We start from the raw sequence: 17,261 nt of genomic DNA, 5'->3' as shown, positions 1-17,261 counted from the left end.
TGCCGTATTTCTGCGTTTATTCAGGTAATATTGTAACTATTGCTAGTTTTACATTTACCCAATAAATCACATATATTATAACGAGAAATCTCGTCTTTTTGCTTATTTTCATTTCCAACCCGCTTACTCCCGCTGAGATCGACCCGGTGCGCCCACCTCTCCAGGATTAGACGCACAGCGGCCGAACAACAACGTTCGATTACATTCGGCAGCATGATCGTGTTCAATGATCCAACTTGCTTAAACGAACATAATCGACATTGATATAAAATCAACCAACTTATTGCATGCGTGAATATAATCAATTCAGGCGTTTGCTCGTTTGCCTCAACAGCGATTACATTCATCGGAATGAAAAGGCAAATACGAAAACTCCCTGCGTCTGAATATTTGCATGATTCTTCTGAACTTACGTCAAGGTGACAAGCTACATATAAACATACATATAAACATTGCTTACGATTCTGTTTGTTTGCCGAATTAAACGATACTAATTCTCGTGCTTTGATTTTATCCTCCGCTTGCCTTCGTTTGATCAATACAATCGTACGCAAAACTTGTTCGGTCATTCGATCGCAATCATGCTAACGGAGTCTAGTAAAGACATATGCTGAGTTTATTCAGTTATGAGTTTACTCAATTATGCGTTTATTCAATTATGAGTTTATTCGCATGATTTAATGTGAATGCAAGTTTTAGTGTTTGAATAAATCAAGAAAATTGTGATTTTTGCAGTTCTCTGGTGCGGATCTTGCCTTGCTGAAGGTTGAGCTTTTGATCATCATGAAATGCAAATTATTTGTACCTAAGTCGAAATGGATATGAAAGAGTTTAGATTTACACGCAGTCTTAGCTAAAATATCGGAGCGCGAATGAAATGCTTGCCCATTATTACTTGCATTTGTCCGTGCCATCATTCGCTTGCCACCAGCTGTTACAGTGGTGGCGTATGTAATAGGGACAGTGCATTGGTTACAGTGGGGTGCATGTAGAAAATACTTGCAATGCAGGTAAAACGGCATTACAGTCTCTCCCCGCGTGCGGGGCAGCGTTTTAACGCCTTGGTGGACAAGAGTTTTGGTCTTAGGATCTGCACTACCTTGGGCTGTACCCCGGTACTAGAGTACGGGGCTCTGCTGGTGTGTGTGTGTGTGTGTTGGGCCTGATATTTATTTATTCTTTGTGTTTTTTTTTTTCAAAATGCTTACATCAATTAATATATAACTGCGTTACTAAGTTGCTTTAAATTCAATTACAACCTTTTTCTTACATACTAATTATATAAAAACTGGTTTTGGTTTTCTTTTCCTTTTTTTCCTCTTTGACAAAAACGGGATACCCGTTTATTATGTTAATGCTAATTGTATTATGGCGGCCACCCTGGTGTAATGGTAGCGTGCTCCGCCTACCACACCGTATGCCCTGAGTTCACACCCCGCAACATCAAAATTTTAGAAATAAAGTTATTCAATTAGAAGAAAATTTTTCTAATCGGGATTGCTCCTCGGCAGTGTTTGGCACGCGCTACGAGTGTATTTCTGCCATGAAAGCTCTCATCTGCCTTGCAGATGCCGTTCGGATTCGGCACAAAACATGTAGGTCCCGTCCGGCCAATTTGTTGGGAAAATTAAGAGGAGCACGACGCAAATTGGAAGAAAAGCTCGGCCTTAGATCTCTTCGGAGGTTATCGCGCCTTACATTAATAAAACCGCAATCGCAATTCTATTCTCTTCTCTTCTTTTTTTTTTTTTGTTTTCCTCTTCGACTACCGTTTAATTTTGCCTACCTGCTAATTATGTACTAATAATGTATAATTTGGAAAATATAATATATATATGTAGCGTGTTTAGCAGTTAATTTTACGAAAAAAAAATATTTAATTTACATGAGTAGACAATATTATATGTATGTACAAATTCAGGAATGCTTAAATTATTATTTTTTTTTTTTTGTAATGTAATAAAACTTCTATATTTATTAACTAATTGTATTTAACGTATGTTGTTGCGCCCCCGTGTTTGACATATGCGTCGTGTTCGTCCCCTTTGCACACCACGTACTTTACGGTGCTTGTGCATCCACCGTCGTTGAGGCTTCGTTGGTCGCCTGATGCGGAATCAGTATGTTCGTACTTTTTTCCACCTGCGTCCCCATTACGTGTTCCTCTTGTGTTGGTCGTTGGAACAACGATCTGATTTTCGGTTTTTCCACGGTTCTAGGCCGTTGGGCTGCATTCTTTTCTGTCTTTTCTGTTTTCCTCTTTTGTTGTTTTCGGACCGTTTTTGTTATTGCTAAGAGTTTTGCGGTTGTTGTTGGTATTTCTATCGGAGGGCCCCGGGATATTTCTATTTTTTGGATCCGCGGCTTATTCCTAGGCGTAGGTTAAGATTGTTTTATCGCCTCAAGTTCATCCAGCGATCTTTGCTTCTTCCGAACAAGCACGATAGGCGAGCTATACGCGTATTTTGATGGTTCTATGCGATCCGCTCGGAATAGTTGGTTCACCTCGTCGTTGACCACTTGCTGCATGGCGGGGTTGCGAGGATAGTACCTTCGTTTTATGGGTTGAACGTGTTTCAGCGTGATGACGTGTTCTGTCCGTGTGCAGCGCCCTTTCGTGCGGAAAAAATTTCCTGCTGATGCGAGATATTCGTCTGCAGTTTGTGTTGTTGATCTTGGGTCAAGTGCTCCTGGGTGGTTAAAGCATTGAGCGTGGCCGGCTGTAATGGATCGGGAGGCTGATGGGGAGTCAGCTTTACTCCATCCAAAGTGATGACTTTCCTCGGGCTGCTTAGAAAATCCATCCGCAAGATCATCCTTTCGACTAGGTTTGGAGGTGACGATATCAGTAAGCTGATTGTGGGCCCGCCCAGCGTTAATTTTACTCTAAATACTTCTGAACTTGATATGCTGGTTTTATCGGCCAGCAGGACCTGTCTGGGGTTCGGGTGGGAGCGTATTTGGCTGTGTTCCAGGTGATGGCGTATCGTGGCGTCGATGTGGGTTAGCATGGCTCTTGTATCCACTAGCGCGCGCACAACCCTGCCCTCTATTTTGATGTTGACGTAGATCCGATCATCGGAAATTCCCTTCTGGTTGGAGTTGGTGTTTATAGCGCTATTGGCCCTTTGGAGGTTAGGCATGGCAGTGTCTGGCACCGGCAATCTCTATACAGGATCCCGTCTCAACCAAATCTGGAACAAAAAGTCCGTGCCGGGTTGCGGCAATGGGCACGCATATGGCCTTGTCGTTTACACCTTCAGCACGATTCCCATACGTTGTATCCTTTGCCCAACATGGCCAAGCTGTGCGTCTTCTGCATGGCCTGATTGTTCTCTTCTGCTTTCCGGAGTTCGTATTCGTCGGTCAATTCCATGAGTTCCTCGATAGTCCGAAATTCTCCTCTTTTGACGAAGAGGTGGTATTCCTCTCTGAGTCCGACGTATAAGCGGCTTAAGTGGTCCTCCTTGGACATCGTCGGGTGCTGGCGAATCAGCGTCTGTAGTGCTAAGGTGTAGTCCTTTGCCTCCTCCTGTGGATGTTGCTTCCGTTGCCGGATCGCTTCCTCCAACTGGCTCAGGTGTCGTCGGGGTAGGAAAAATCTCTCCGGATCTCTTCGGAACTCAACCCATTTATGGATGTTAGGTTCTACGCGAACCACTGAACCACTGGAGTGCCTTACCGCTTAGGAGTTCGGGAAGCGTCTTAAGTATATTGCACAGGGGGATTCTATAGCATCCTGCTAGTTCTAGAACTCGTTCCAGGAAGACGTGTAGGGTCCCGTCGCCGTCGTAATAAATGTTCCAACGGCGAACCGTGGTTATTACTTCAGCATCGCTCATCTAGCTTGGCCGATTTCGTGATGATTTGTGCTCTGTTGTATTTGGTGCGCTGCCTTCTATAAGGATGGCAGGAGCGGTTTCCTCTGGTAATCTAACGGGCTCTTTCTCTTCGGCATCAATTTCTAGTTCTAGGTCTATCAGCAAGTTTTCGGTTGATGCTCGTGCTCTCTTTGTTCGCACCTATGTACTCAATGCGGCGCGTAGATCAACTACGGTATGTCTTTCTACGAATATGCGGTGCCTTTTGCATTCCTCGACCAGTTTCTCCTTCTTAAGTAGATAAATCCAACTGAGCGAGTCGGCGGTTAGCCTGCTTTGATGGGTGTGTGTGATAATCTCTTTTTCTGGTGTGTTCGATGAACTCGCTCCTCCAGTGTTTGTGTTGGTTGATGAATATCCACAGTCGCCTGTGGAAGCGAGGATCTTCTCGGGCGCCATTTGTAAGATGGGTTTCGTCGAAGGCTGGGGTAGCACTCAGCCAATCCAGAATCGAAGAAGGACACTTATCTCCTTTTGAAATGAACACACGTCAATTCATTGTTGGTATTTTGGTCAAACACACACACCGTAGCAGGGAGGTAGACCTGGCCGGGGAATGGGAGGTGGACGGTAACCGAAGGTTGGTGAATCGGCGGGTCGATTTACCAAAAAACCGGAGGTCGGTGGAATGGATTCACGTCACAAGTGGGCAGTTGGTGGATTACGGCAGGTCGGTGAATACTGTTACATACATATATCTTGCATGCATACTAAACGTTTCTCACGCTGCAATGCATTCGACACTCTGCTTATGTCGTAAGTATGAATGTGCAATTTCAACATAATTACGTTCCCACAGGCAGGCAAGCAAGCGAAGCGCGGGCGATATTTGAGCCACGCTTATGCACCAGCGACCGTGCGAACGGTTGCTATGTACAAACGTTTACATCGCTCACGCAATATGTATGTACGTATGATTAGTATATAGGAACTTTAATACATAAGAATTTATTTAGAGTATTTTAGTATAAATAAGCCGATGTTTACTGAATAAAGTCAATTCAATCTTGGTGCCGCTTAAAAGGAACTTACCAAATTTAGTTTCTTTTAATGTCATCCTACAGTACTGGCTGGTGGATTACTGCAGGTCGGTGAATGCGGCAGGTGGATCGTTGGATCGATTTCCGGGCAACCCCGCTCACACTCATGGGGTGTGGATCTTACCTTGCTGAAGGTTGGGCTTTCGATCATCATGAAATGCAAATTATTTGTACTTAAGTCGAAGTGGATATGAAATAGTTGAGAATTACGCGCAGTCTTAGCTAAACTATCGGTGCGCAAATGAAATGCTTGCCAATTATTACTTGCATTTGTCCGTGCCAGTCAATCGCTTGCAGGCAGCTGTTACAGTGGTGGTGTATGTAATAGGGACAGTGCATTGGTTACAGTGGGGTGCATGTAGAAATTACTTGTAATGCAGGTAAAACGGCATTACAGGATATTATCGGATAGATCTTTTCTCTACTGTTGGACACTTCCTCTTTGTGCCCCTATGGGAAGTTCTCGACAGGCCCTTCTTGTATCCATATAAGTGGTGTCGGACATACTCTCTTCGTGCTCCTGCAGCCAGAGTCACACAAGTCTATTTTCTTCTCCTATGGATACTGTCCGACAAGTCCTCTTTCTACCCGTACGGAATTTCTTACGGATTTATAATTTTTTAAACTCACAATATTATACTGTAACGAATATTAGCAGCACTAAGGGATTCTATCATCCCTAAGCCGATGCTAAGCAGTAATTCAAGTCACATCAATACTTCAATCAGTATGACTACACATATGTACGTATACGCAGGGAGAAGCAACGCACAAACACATGCAGATACCTTATCTGAGATATGCAATATAATTATGGAAGTGTCGCTCACAAACACGCGCGCATATGATAGCTATACACGTACATCTGTATTATAATTATAACAGATAACCAACTCGTAAATTTTAGAAATGGAAGCGCCTAGAAGATGCAAGGAGGAAATCAAAGAATATAAAAGGCAACCACGGTAGAGGCGCTGCAATCAGTTGCGATTAAGCACGCTATCTGTCGGGCAATAGTAGAGTTATTTATTGTGAAGTACTTTAATAAAGGCCATTTTGCATTATTAAATATTGGAGTAATTTATTCAACAGTTCAGTGATTTGAACTTAGCAGAAGGTTTCAAATAAGGGGATTTGCAATAATTCGTTAAAATTGGTGTCAGAAGAGGAATTGTTGAATAAATTCCAGAGTTGCAGAGCACAACAAGGACATGGCGAAGTTAAGTGAATTAAGGATCCAGCAACTGAAAAAGGAGTTGGAAACCCGTGGAATGAATACAACCGGCAATATACTCGTACTTCAGGCAAGACTACGAGAGGCAATGAAAGCAGAAGGAATTAACGTGGAAGAGTATGTCTTTCATCTTGAGGGTGACGAGACAACAACAAAAATTGAGCAGAAAAACGAAACACCGCACACAATGGCGAACACAGACTTGAACACAATATTAGCTGCAATATCTGCACAAACGTCGACAATAACATCCAAGATGGAATCTCAGCTGGAATCGCAGGATACACGTTTAACATCCGAGATGGAAGAACAGAAGACATATATGACATCTCAACTGGAATCGAAGGAGAACCGTATAATATCGAAGATTGAAGCACAAGAGGCACGAATATCCGAAATGTTGGCACAAATATCAGCGCAGATCTCTGCACAACTGGAAGAGCATGAAGGACGTATTTCTTCGAAGATGAAGGCGCAAGACACAAAAATTTTGCAACTTGAGAACAAAATCGATGCCGTGATTGAAATATTGCGAGGTCATATACAGGAGTTGCAACTAAAAAAGCCCAGTTATTTCAGCAAATAATACGAAGGTAAAAACTCCATCTTTTGGCGGCTCTGTTCCTTTCCAGGTGTTTAAAATTCAGTTTAAGAAGACTGCAGCTGTGAACAACAGGAGTGCTGAAGATAAAGTTGCTACACTATTCGTGGCATTGAAAGGCTCTGCTGCTGAAATCCTACAGACTATTCCCGGGGGGAGCGGAACAACTACGAAATATTGATGAGTGCTCTAGAGAGGCGATACGGAAGTGAGCATAGGAGACAGATATACCAAATGGAGCTACTGAACCGCTTCCAGAGGCCTGATGAAACATTACAAGAGTTTGCGTCGGACGTTGAATGGCTGGCACATTTAGCGAATGCGGACGCACCCGTGGAATACATTGAAAGGGTAAAGATTAAGGGCTCTAGAAATGGCATACGGGACGTCGAAATATAGCGAGCTACATACGCAAACCCAAAGCCAACATTCGCAGAAACGGTACCACATACTCTGATTCAGGAAACAGCGTCGCTTCTGTGTAAGCCAGTTTTCAAAGCACGCCGTGTGGAAGTAGAAAGGCCAGAGTGGGTAGACGCAATTTTAGAAGCTTTAGAAAGAACGCAACAGAAGAATAATGGTGCAATCAAATGTTTCAGATGCGGTAACCAAGGTCACATAGCCGATCTGACTTGGTCAAGAGGAGAGTAAAACCGTTACCTGGAGCAAGGTTGCGTACGGTCACTGGCGAGTATAACCAAGTCCAAGGAGGAGTGGTATGTGAGGTATTAATTGGAAAGGTCATGGTTCTCCACAAATTCATTGTGGCGGAGATTGTTGATAAAATCATATTGGGAGTGGACTTCTTAGTTGACCATGACATCAGGATCATTATGCGGAGAAAGATTGTGCGCTGTAAGAACCAGGATATACCACTTAACTTCAATTAGGAAAAAGGGTTCAGCAGTAATCGAGTACTGCTGGAGAAGAGTCGACAAAGGCTAACCATAGCTGACATAGTTCTTGACAAAATACTTGACGAAAGCATAGCTGAACTTAAAACCAATGACATATATATCAGATACATAAAAAAGTATGTAGATGATATATTCGCAATTATAAAGAAAAAGGACGCGGAAGACATCTTGAAAATATTGAACGCACAGCATACTAAAATAAAATTCACAATGGAAATAGAACAAGAAAATGAAATAGCCTTCCTAGACCTAAAAGTAATCCATAAAAATAGAAAATGTACAACGAAATGGTACACGAAAACCATTGCATCGGGGAGAATAATTAATTACCATTCGAACCATCCGTGGGAAAAAAAGTTAAACACAGCGAAGAACCTAGTTAGAAAATCAATATTACTCACTGACCACGAGTTTAGCCAGAAAACAAACAAAAGGTTAAAAAAATGTTGTACAACAACAGCTATCCACACAAGCTTATTGATAAATTAATAGAAAATGTAACAAATAAAATTCGCGAAGATAAAAAGGAAACACAACAATCCGATGAAATTCACCAAAAATACATCGGAGTAACATTTATCCCGGGTTTAACGGACAACCAAAATCTGCATAAAATAATGCAAATTAAAAATGTGAACTATGCACACAAGCCAAACTTCACTCTAAGAAATATTTTTACAAAAACAAAGGATCCGGTGGAAAAAGAGCAACAGAACAATGTAGTATATCAAATAAAATGTAATGGCAAAGTGGGTGAAAAATGTGATCAATACTATATAGGCACAACAAAACGACAACTGGGTATACGGCTAAATGAACACAGAACAGATGCGAAAAATAAGAAGATGACAACGGCTCTCGCACAGCACCTTACAAAGAGTAACCATACAGAGGATTTTGACCATGCACAAATATTACACATAGAAAAAAGAGAAAAAATACGACTAACTTTGGAGAGCTTAAGAATACAACAAAAAATACACCAGGTTATGAATTTCAAAGAGGACGCTAACAATATAAGCAACATCTATACCGCAGTTGTACAAAGAGCAAAGAAACAAGCGCAAATCAGTGCTACTTGATAATATGTAAATATGTGTGTGTGTTTTTAAACTGTGATATTACAATTAGTTAAACAATCAATGTAAGTAACAATTGTCAAGATTAAATTTTCATGTTTATTGTTGGATAAAGTAGTTAATGTTTATATATTTGATATATTTTCAAATAAAAACAGCTTTCTGATGATGACGCAGTAAGCGTCGAAACGCGTCAAAGAATACAAAAACAACAAAGTACACTTATTAAAACGACTACAAAAGCTCTACCCAGCTAACCATAAAGGCCACGGAAGTCAAAGGTGAATGTTAATGGAACGAATGGGCCAAACAAAGCAAAATCAAAGATACCAGCGAGAGAAACACTGGCATTAACAAACCCTAATGGACGCACTAAAACGGCTGAAAGAATTTTCCAGAAAGGATGCAAGGGTGGTTTCAAGCCAGCGCGCACTTCTGTTGGGAAACGTCGGAACGATACTGAGTATGTGAAGCCAATCCGTCAAGAGCAAGCTCTACAAAGTAGTTCATTGGCCAAACAACAGAGTGCGAGGGAACGATCAAGGTTAATGAGTAGTAAGATGAAACGCAGGTACGATGAGAACAATTATTCGGAAGGTTTCTTGGAGGGAGATTTGTTACTGCTATACAACCCTCACCGGCGGAAAGGTGTTCCGTCCAAATTTCGGTGCAGTTGGGAAGGCCCGTACAAAGTTATGAAGAAGATCAGTGATACCATCTACCGCATACAAACCACTGGGAAACTACGGAGGAGAAGAGTGGTACATTTGGAGATGATAACGGCGTTTAGATCGGAAGATTTTTCTGATCGGGACGATCAGACTTAGGTGGAGGGCAGTGTAACGAATATTAGCAGCACTAAGGGATTCTATCATCTCTAAGCCGATGTTAAGCAGTGATTCAAGTCACATCAATAATTCGGTCATTATGACTACACATATGTACGTATACGCAGGGAGAAGCAACGCACAAATACATGCAGATATCTTATCTGAGATATGCAATATAATTGTGGAAGTATCGCTCACAAACACACGCGCATATGATAGCTATACACGTACATCTGTAGTTATAATTATAACAGATAACGAACTAGTAAATTCTAGAAATGGAAGCGCCTAGAAGATACAACGAGGAAATCAAAGAGTGTAAAAGGCAACCACGGTAGAGGCGCTGCAATCAGTTTCGATTAAGCACGCTATCTGTCGGGCAATAGTAGAGTTATTTATTGTGAAGTACTTTAATAAAGGCCATTTTGCACTACTAAATATTGGAGTTATTTATTCAACAGTTTAGTGATTCGAACTAAGCAGATGGTTGCAAATAAAAGGATTTGCAGTAAATTCGTTACAGTACAATATTCTTAATTTTTTTTTTTTCGTATTGGTGTTGTAGAATAATAAAAATAAAACAAGAATTACGATAATGGAACAATTGGTGTTAGTATTTTAGGTTCGGTTTAGAGCTCTTAAATAATGCTATTCAATCATATTTAATATTTTTATTTTATTCATTTCGTTGCTGTTTGTGTTTTATTGTTTTTTTTTTCAATTGGCTACATAAATTTCAAACTGACTGATTCCAAATATACCCAAAAGGGACTTTAGGGGATCAATAATACCCCATTGTGGTCAAAAAAATCAATCACAGACCGCTCTCTTTATGGACATATCGCACGATTTTTTGCAGGATGGTGGTTATGTTGTCAGCACACATTTGCATGCATATACTTACATGTGGGTGGAAAGTACGTGTGAATCGTCCATAAGTTTTCGAGACAGTAGAGTGGCAGAAAGTAAAAGAAATTTTGGCATCAGGCATAGAAACCATGACAGTGCAACATCAAGGAAAACAATTTTCGCTAGTTGGTCCAGGGATTGTGAAAATTAAAAGAATCATCCGAACATGCAAATTTCGTTTTCAAGTTTTATGAAACATTCCGATAACCCACAGACCTGAAACTTTGAACGAATCTTTGTCTTTATTAAGTTGTAAAATTAGGATAAAAGGGCTTTCTAGATTATATAGCGATCGAGATATTTAAAGGTATTAAAAGTCTATTTAGAATTGTGGAATTTTCCGATAAATTTTTGAGTAACTAGTCATTGGCCTAGAAACATGAAACCTTACAGAGGCAGTTCAGGTCACCTAGACAGTGCAACAAAAGGAGAAAACAAATAGAAGATAAACAAGTTTTAAGTTGTTCCTATATATATACTGACCAGAAGAATCGAAAAATGTCTCTTTAAAAGACATAATATTTTTGAACTTTAATTTCAAATTTTAACATAACTACTGTACAAATTTTTATGAGGAACAAAGGTTGAGTTCAATAAATAGTCTTTCGATATAATATTTACCTAAGTTCGGAAATGTGAGCTCCACCTTTTTAATTTTGTTCCCTTTGAAATTTTGACAGTGGTTATGTTATAATTTTAATATCAAAGTTCAATTAGACTATGCTCGTCATTGCAACACCGGTACTGGTAATTCCAACAATGTGGGTGGCCGTAAACGCAAAGTTGGAGAAGATAAGCATGTGCGTGTCAGATGTAAAGATCGAAAACTTGCCCCAGCTATTGAATGTCTTGTGATATCTGTGTCGCAAATTGGAAGAAAATCGAGCAGTCTTGCCGTCGAAGGAAAGCTGGATGGCAAGGAGCGTGTACTGACTGTAGATACGGGCGCATCTTAATCCATAATCCGATCTGACTTGGTCAAGAAGAGAGTAAAACCGTTACTTGGAGCAAGGTTGCGTACGATCACTGGCGAGTATAACCAAGTCCAAGGAGAAGTGGTATGTGAAGTTTTAATTGGAAAGGTCATGGTTCCCATAAATTCATTGTGGCGGAGATTGTTGAAGAAATCATATTGGGGGTGGACTTCTTAGTTTACCATGATATCAGGATCGATATGCGGAGAAAGATTGTGCGCTATAAGAACCAGGATATACCACTTAACTTCAATTTGGAAAAAGGGTTCAGCAGTAATCGAATACTGGCGGAGAAGAGTCGACAAAGGCCACGAAAGTCAAAGGTGAAGGTTGATGGAACGAATGGGCCAAACAAAGCAAAATCAAAGATACCTGCGAGAGAAACACTGGCATTTACAAATCCTAATGGACGCACTAACACGGCTGAAAGAATTTTCCAGAAAGGATGCAAGGGTGGTTTCATGCCAGCACTTCTGTTGGGAAACGTCGGAACGATACTGAGTATGTGAAACCAATCCGTCAAGAGCAATGTTTCAAGTCCGGTAACAAAGGTCACATTGCTCCTAATTGCAGCACCGGTAATGGTAGTTCCAACAAAGTGGGTGGCCGTAAACGCAAAGTTGGAGGAGATGAGCAAGAGCGTGTCAGATGTAAAGATCGAAAACTTGCCCCAGCTATTGAATGTCCTGTGATATCTGTGTCGAAAATTGGAAGAAAACCGAGCAGTCTTGCCGTCGAAGGAAAGCTGGATGGCAAGGAGCGTTACTAATTGTAGATAAGGGCGCATCTCATTCCTTAATCCGATCTGACTTGGTCAACAGAAGAGTAAAACCATTACCTGGAGCAAGGTTGCGTACGGTCACTGGCGAGTATAACCAAGTCCAAGGAGAAGCGGTATGTGAGGTATTAATTGGAAAGGTCATGGTTCTCCACAAATTCATTGTGTCGGAGATTATTGATGAAATCATATTGGGAGTGGACCATGACATCAGAATCGATATGCGGAAAAATATTTCGCGCTGTAAGAACCAGGATATACCACTTAACTTCAGTAATCGAGTACTGGTGGAGAAGAGTCGACAAAGGCCACGAAAGTCAAAGGTGAAGGTTGATGGAACGAATGGGCCAAACAAAGCAAAATCAAAGATACCGGCGAGAGAAACACTGGCATTAACAAACCCTAATGGACGCACTAAAACGGCTGAAGGAATTTCCCAGAAAGGATGCAAGGGTGGTTTCAAGCCAGCACGCACTTCTGTTGGGAATCGTCGGAACGATACTTAGTATGTGAAGCCAATCCGTCAAGAGCAAGCTCTACAAAGTAGCTCATTGGCCAAACAACAGGGTGCGAGGGAACGATCAAGGTTAATGAGTAGTAAGATGAAACGCAGGAACGATGAGAACAATTATTCGGAAGGTTTCTTGGAGGGAGATTTGTTACTGCTATACAACCCTCACCGGCGGAAAGATGTTCCGTCCAAATTTCGGTGCAGTTGGGAAGGCCCGTACAAAGTTATGAAGAAGATCAGTGATACCATCTACCGCACACAAACCACTGGGAAACTACGGAGTAAAAGAGTGGTACATTTGGAGAAGATAGCGGCGTTTAGATCGGAGATTTGTCTGATCGGGACGATCATCTCTAAGCCGATGCTAAGCAGTGATTCAAGTCACATCAATAATTCGATCATTATGACTACACATATGTACGTATACGCAGGGAGAAGCAACGCACAAACACATGCAGATATCTTATCTGAGATATGCAATATAATTGTGGAAGTGTTCTCACAAACACACACGCATATGATAGCTATACACGTACATCTGTAGCTATAATTTTATCAGATAACCAACTAGTAAATTCTAGAAATGGAAGCGACTAGAAGGTAAACGAGGAAATCAAAGAGTGTAAAACGCAACCACGGTAGAGGCGCTGCAATCAATTTCGATTAAGCACGCTATCTGTCGGGCAATAGTAGAGTTATTTATTGTGAAGTACTTTAATAAAGGCCATTTTGCATTATTAAATATTTGAGTTATTTATTCAACAGTTTAGTGATTCGAACTTAGCAGAAGGTTGCAAATAAGAGGATTTGCAGTAAATTCGTTACAATACAATATTCTTATTTTTTTTTTCGTATTGGTGTTGTAGAATAATAAAAACAAAACAAGAATTACGATAATGGAACATATGGTCTTAGTATTTTAGGTTCGGTTTAGAGCTCTTAAATAATGCTATTATTTAATATTTTTTTTTTTATTCATTTCGTTGCTGTTTGTGTTTTATTGTTTTTTTTTCAATTGGCTACATAAATTTCAAACTGACTGATGCCAAATATACCCAAAAGGGACTTTAGGGGATCAATAATACCCCATTGTGGACAAAAAAATCAGTCGCAGACCGCTCTCTTTATGGACATATCGCACGATTTTTGCAGGATGGTGGTTATGTTGTCAGCACACATTTGCATGCATATACTTACATGTGGGTGGAAAGTACGTGTGAATCGTCCATAAGTTTTCGCGACAGTAGACTGGCAGAAAGTAAAAGAAATTTTGGCATCAGGCATAGAAACCATGACAGTGCAACATCAAGGAAAACAATTTTCGCTAGTTGGTCCAGGGATCGTGAAAATTAAAAAAATCATCCGAACATGCAAATTTCGTTTTCAAGTTTTATGAAACATTCCGATAACCCACAGACCTGAAATTTTGAACGAATCTTTGTCTTTATTAAGTTGTAATATTTAGGATAAAAGGGCTTTCTAGATTATATAGCGATCGAGATATTTAAAGGTATTAAAAAGTCTATTTAGAATTGTGGAATCTTCCGATAAATTTTTGAGTAACTAGTCATTGGCCTAGAAACATGAAACCTTCCAGAGGCAGTTCAGGTCACCTAAACAGTTCAACAAAAGGAGAAAACAAATAGAAGATAAACAAGTTTTAAGTTGTTCCTATATATATACTGACCAGAAGAATCGAAAAATGTCTCTTTAAAAGACATAATATTTTTGAACTTTAATTTCAAATTTTAACATAACCACTGTACAAATTTTTATGAGGAACAAAGGTTGAGTTCAATAAATAGTCTTTCGATATAATATTTACCTAAGTTCGGAAATGTGAGCTCCACCTTTTTAATTTTGTTCCCTTTGAAAATTTTGACAGTGGTTATGTTATAATTTTAATATCAAAGTTCAATTAGACTATGTGTTTATTTAAAGGGGAATTTTTCGTTTCTTCTGATTGACTTACATAAGGGAAGTACATACATAAAAATTTGTTTTATTCTTTTTATTTATAACTTAACACTTTTGACTTTTAATTTGTATTTTCGTAAGTTTCTTACAGCTGCACCAAATGAAAAGGTATTATTGATCGCTTAGATATTTAGTGTTGTTAATGAAACTTTTAGTGAGTAACAAACTCTTATGTTTAATTGTTTAGTCGGCTTAAAAATTTCAAGTTAGTTGAAATAACGTACCGAATTTCCCTACTGGTTTAAAATAGTGCACTTTGCTTCTTCAAAACATTTATGAATGTGTAACTGTGAAATAAACTTACCAGTTGGGAAAAAGTATAAACTGTTGACATGTGAGTACGACTCATCATCTGCGACTTTCAAGAGTTCATACTTTCCATATTTAGAAAACCGAGAATAGCCTTCTTGTTCTTTTGCATAACTTACTGGCTCACTCATCTTGCTCAAATCGAACTCTCTCTGATTATTTTTATATGAACCTTGGATATCATCATTTTGCTCGTACTTTACATTGGTTGATTTTACCAGTTTATCCAGATTGCGATTATTTTCATAAAAATTGCCTTGAGAGTATCGCTTGTTTTCACGGCCAAAATACTCCAATTTGGGTTGAACACTCGAGTATTGGAAGGGTTGTGGATCCTGTAGCATAAAACTCATAACAGTCTTGTTATAGGCCTTCGAAAAAATATCATTTCTTTCTTTAACTTCTTGATTATAAGTAAGCTTGTCTGCTGCAATCATTTCATGCACTGATTTTGACTGAGGTTCAATATCATAAAATGCAGACTGTTTTTTTATACTTCCATCACAGTTTTTATAAAAGGTATCTATAATATTACGTGGTACAGCAAGTGGTTTAGTAAAATTGGGAAAAGTTGGTAATTGCAAACGCCTTAAAATTTGATTTTTGATTGCTTCCAAGCTCATGAGTTTGATTCTTTCAAGCACTTGACACGACTGGCATTTATTGTAGTATTTATAGAGCGCTGTTGGCGTGATTTCAATTGCTTTATGTTTTTGCATTTTTTTCGTATTAAACTCTGGTACAAAAGTGCTTTTCCATCTTAAATTTTCGCGATTCAAAAATTGTAATGACACCTTAGGGCTACTTAGGGTCTTTTTCCAATCTACAGAAAATGAAGTGGAAATAGCTTTCGCCATTATGGAAATATTTTTTTCTTCTAGCATCTTTTTTGAATTAGTTATGATATTTTCGTTTCCTAATAGACCAATTGCTCTTTCTAAAATCAGTACGAAACCCTCTAATATAGTTTTATTCTTCTTTTCTATAAAGTGACGCTTCTGTATTAAGACATAGTCATTCCAAAAAAATTGCCAATTTACTCGCGCATGAAACTTTGTATATGTTATATCTTCTGAATTTAAATATTCGACGCCATCATCTTGCTGCAATAACAAGCGTGATTCAAAATTTTTTTCAGGATGGCATATAGCGACACATACTGCCAATAGAATACTTAGTAGCGTTTGCCAAAACCGTGAACTATCATATATTCCAGTTTTATAAAACATAACAAATTAATAACCGTCATTTAAAAAATATATCCTTAAAGAAAACAAAGATATGTACATATATTCTAGCATACAATACTGATAAGTGCATAAAGGCATATGTATCTCCCGTAATAAAACCATTGCAAATCTTACCAAGTGGCGAAACTAACATCTGATAGCTGAAAATTCACACATTCACACTCACAGTGCTCGATTCAGTTTCAAAAAAAAAATAAAATACTTTAAGATTATTAGCGTAAATTTTAAAATGAGATAATCCTTACCAATTGATGTATATATAGAATATATAAGGCGTATTTGTTGTTATTAAACAAAGCTTTTTATTATATTGTGACGAATATTAGCAACACTAAGCGATACTCTCATCTCTAAGCCGATACTAAGCAGTGACTTGTATGTACATAAAAATCATTACGTCTACACATATGTACATGCCAGCAGCGGAGAGATGCTCACAAAAGTATGCAATCATCGGCAAATTATTTCTCACACACACACATGCATATATCTGAGATGCTCACAAATGTAGGCAATCATTTGTGCAAGTAACACTCACATATACACGCGCATATGAGAAGCTATAAACGTGCGTCTGTAGTTTATAGCTGGTAAACAAGTAGTAAATTCTAGAAATAGAAACGCCTAGAAATATGCAAACGAGGAAACCGAAGAGTATAAAAGCAGCACCAGCTGAGGCAAGATCAATCAGTTTCATTTTAGCAAGCTATTGGTTGTGAAGTATCACTGTTATTGTGAAGTACTTTAATAAAGGCGATTTTGCATTATTGAATATTGGAGCTATTTTATTCAACAGTTTAGCGAAACGAACGTTTTCAGAAGGTTGCAAATAAGAGAAATTTCACTAAAATCGTTGCAATTGGTATCAGAAGAGGAATTGTTGAATAAATTCCAGAGGACAACAAGGACATGGAAAAGTTAAGTGAATTAAGGATCCAGCAATTGAAAAAGGAGTTGGAGAACCGTGGGTT

The 17,261-nt window shown here is 39.2% G+C and overlaps 1 protein-coding gene across 1 annotated transcript in view; it reads right to left on the bottom strand.

The window, feature by feature from the left end:
• Positions 1-16,269, bottom strand: part of LOC137234831 (uncharacterized) — a 708,540-nt gene extending 692,271 nt beyond the window's left edge. Inside the window, exon 1 of the mRNA XM_067758214.1 lies at positions 15,036-16,269. Coding sequence (XP_067614315.1) covers positions 15,036-16,269 — 1,234 coding nt within the window. The remainder of the gene's footprint in view (positions 1-15,035) is intronic.
• Between the last annotated feature and the right edge of the window lie 992 nt (positions 16,270-17,261).

This window comes from Eurosta solidaginis, chromosome X (genome assembly GCF_040869045.1).
Source record: "Eurosta solidaginis isolate ZX-2024a chromosome X, ASM4086904v1, whole genome shotgun sequence".
Taxonomy (NCBI): domain Eukaryota; kingdom Metazoa; phylum Arthropoda; class Insecta; order Diptera; family Tephritidae; genus Eurosta; species Eurosta solidaginis.
This window is presented reverse-complemented; position numbering and strand designations above follow the sequence as displayed.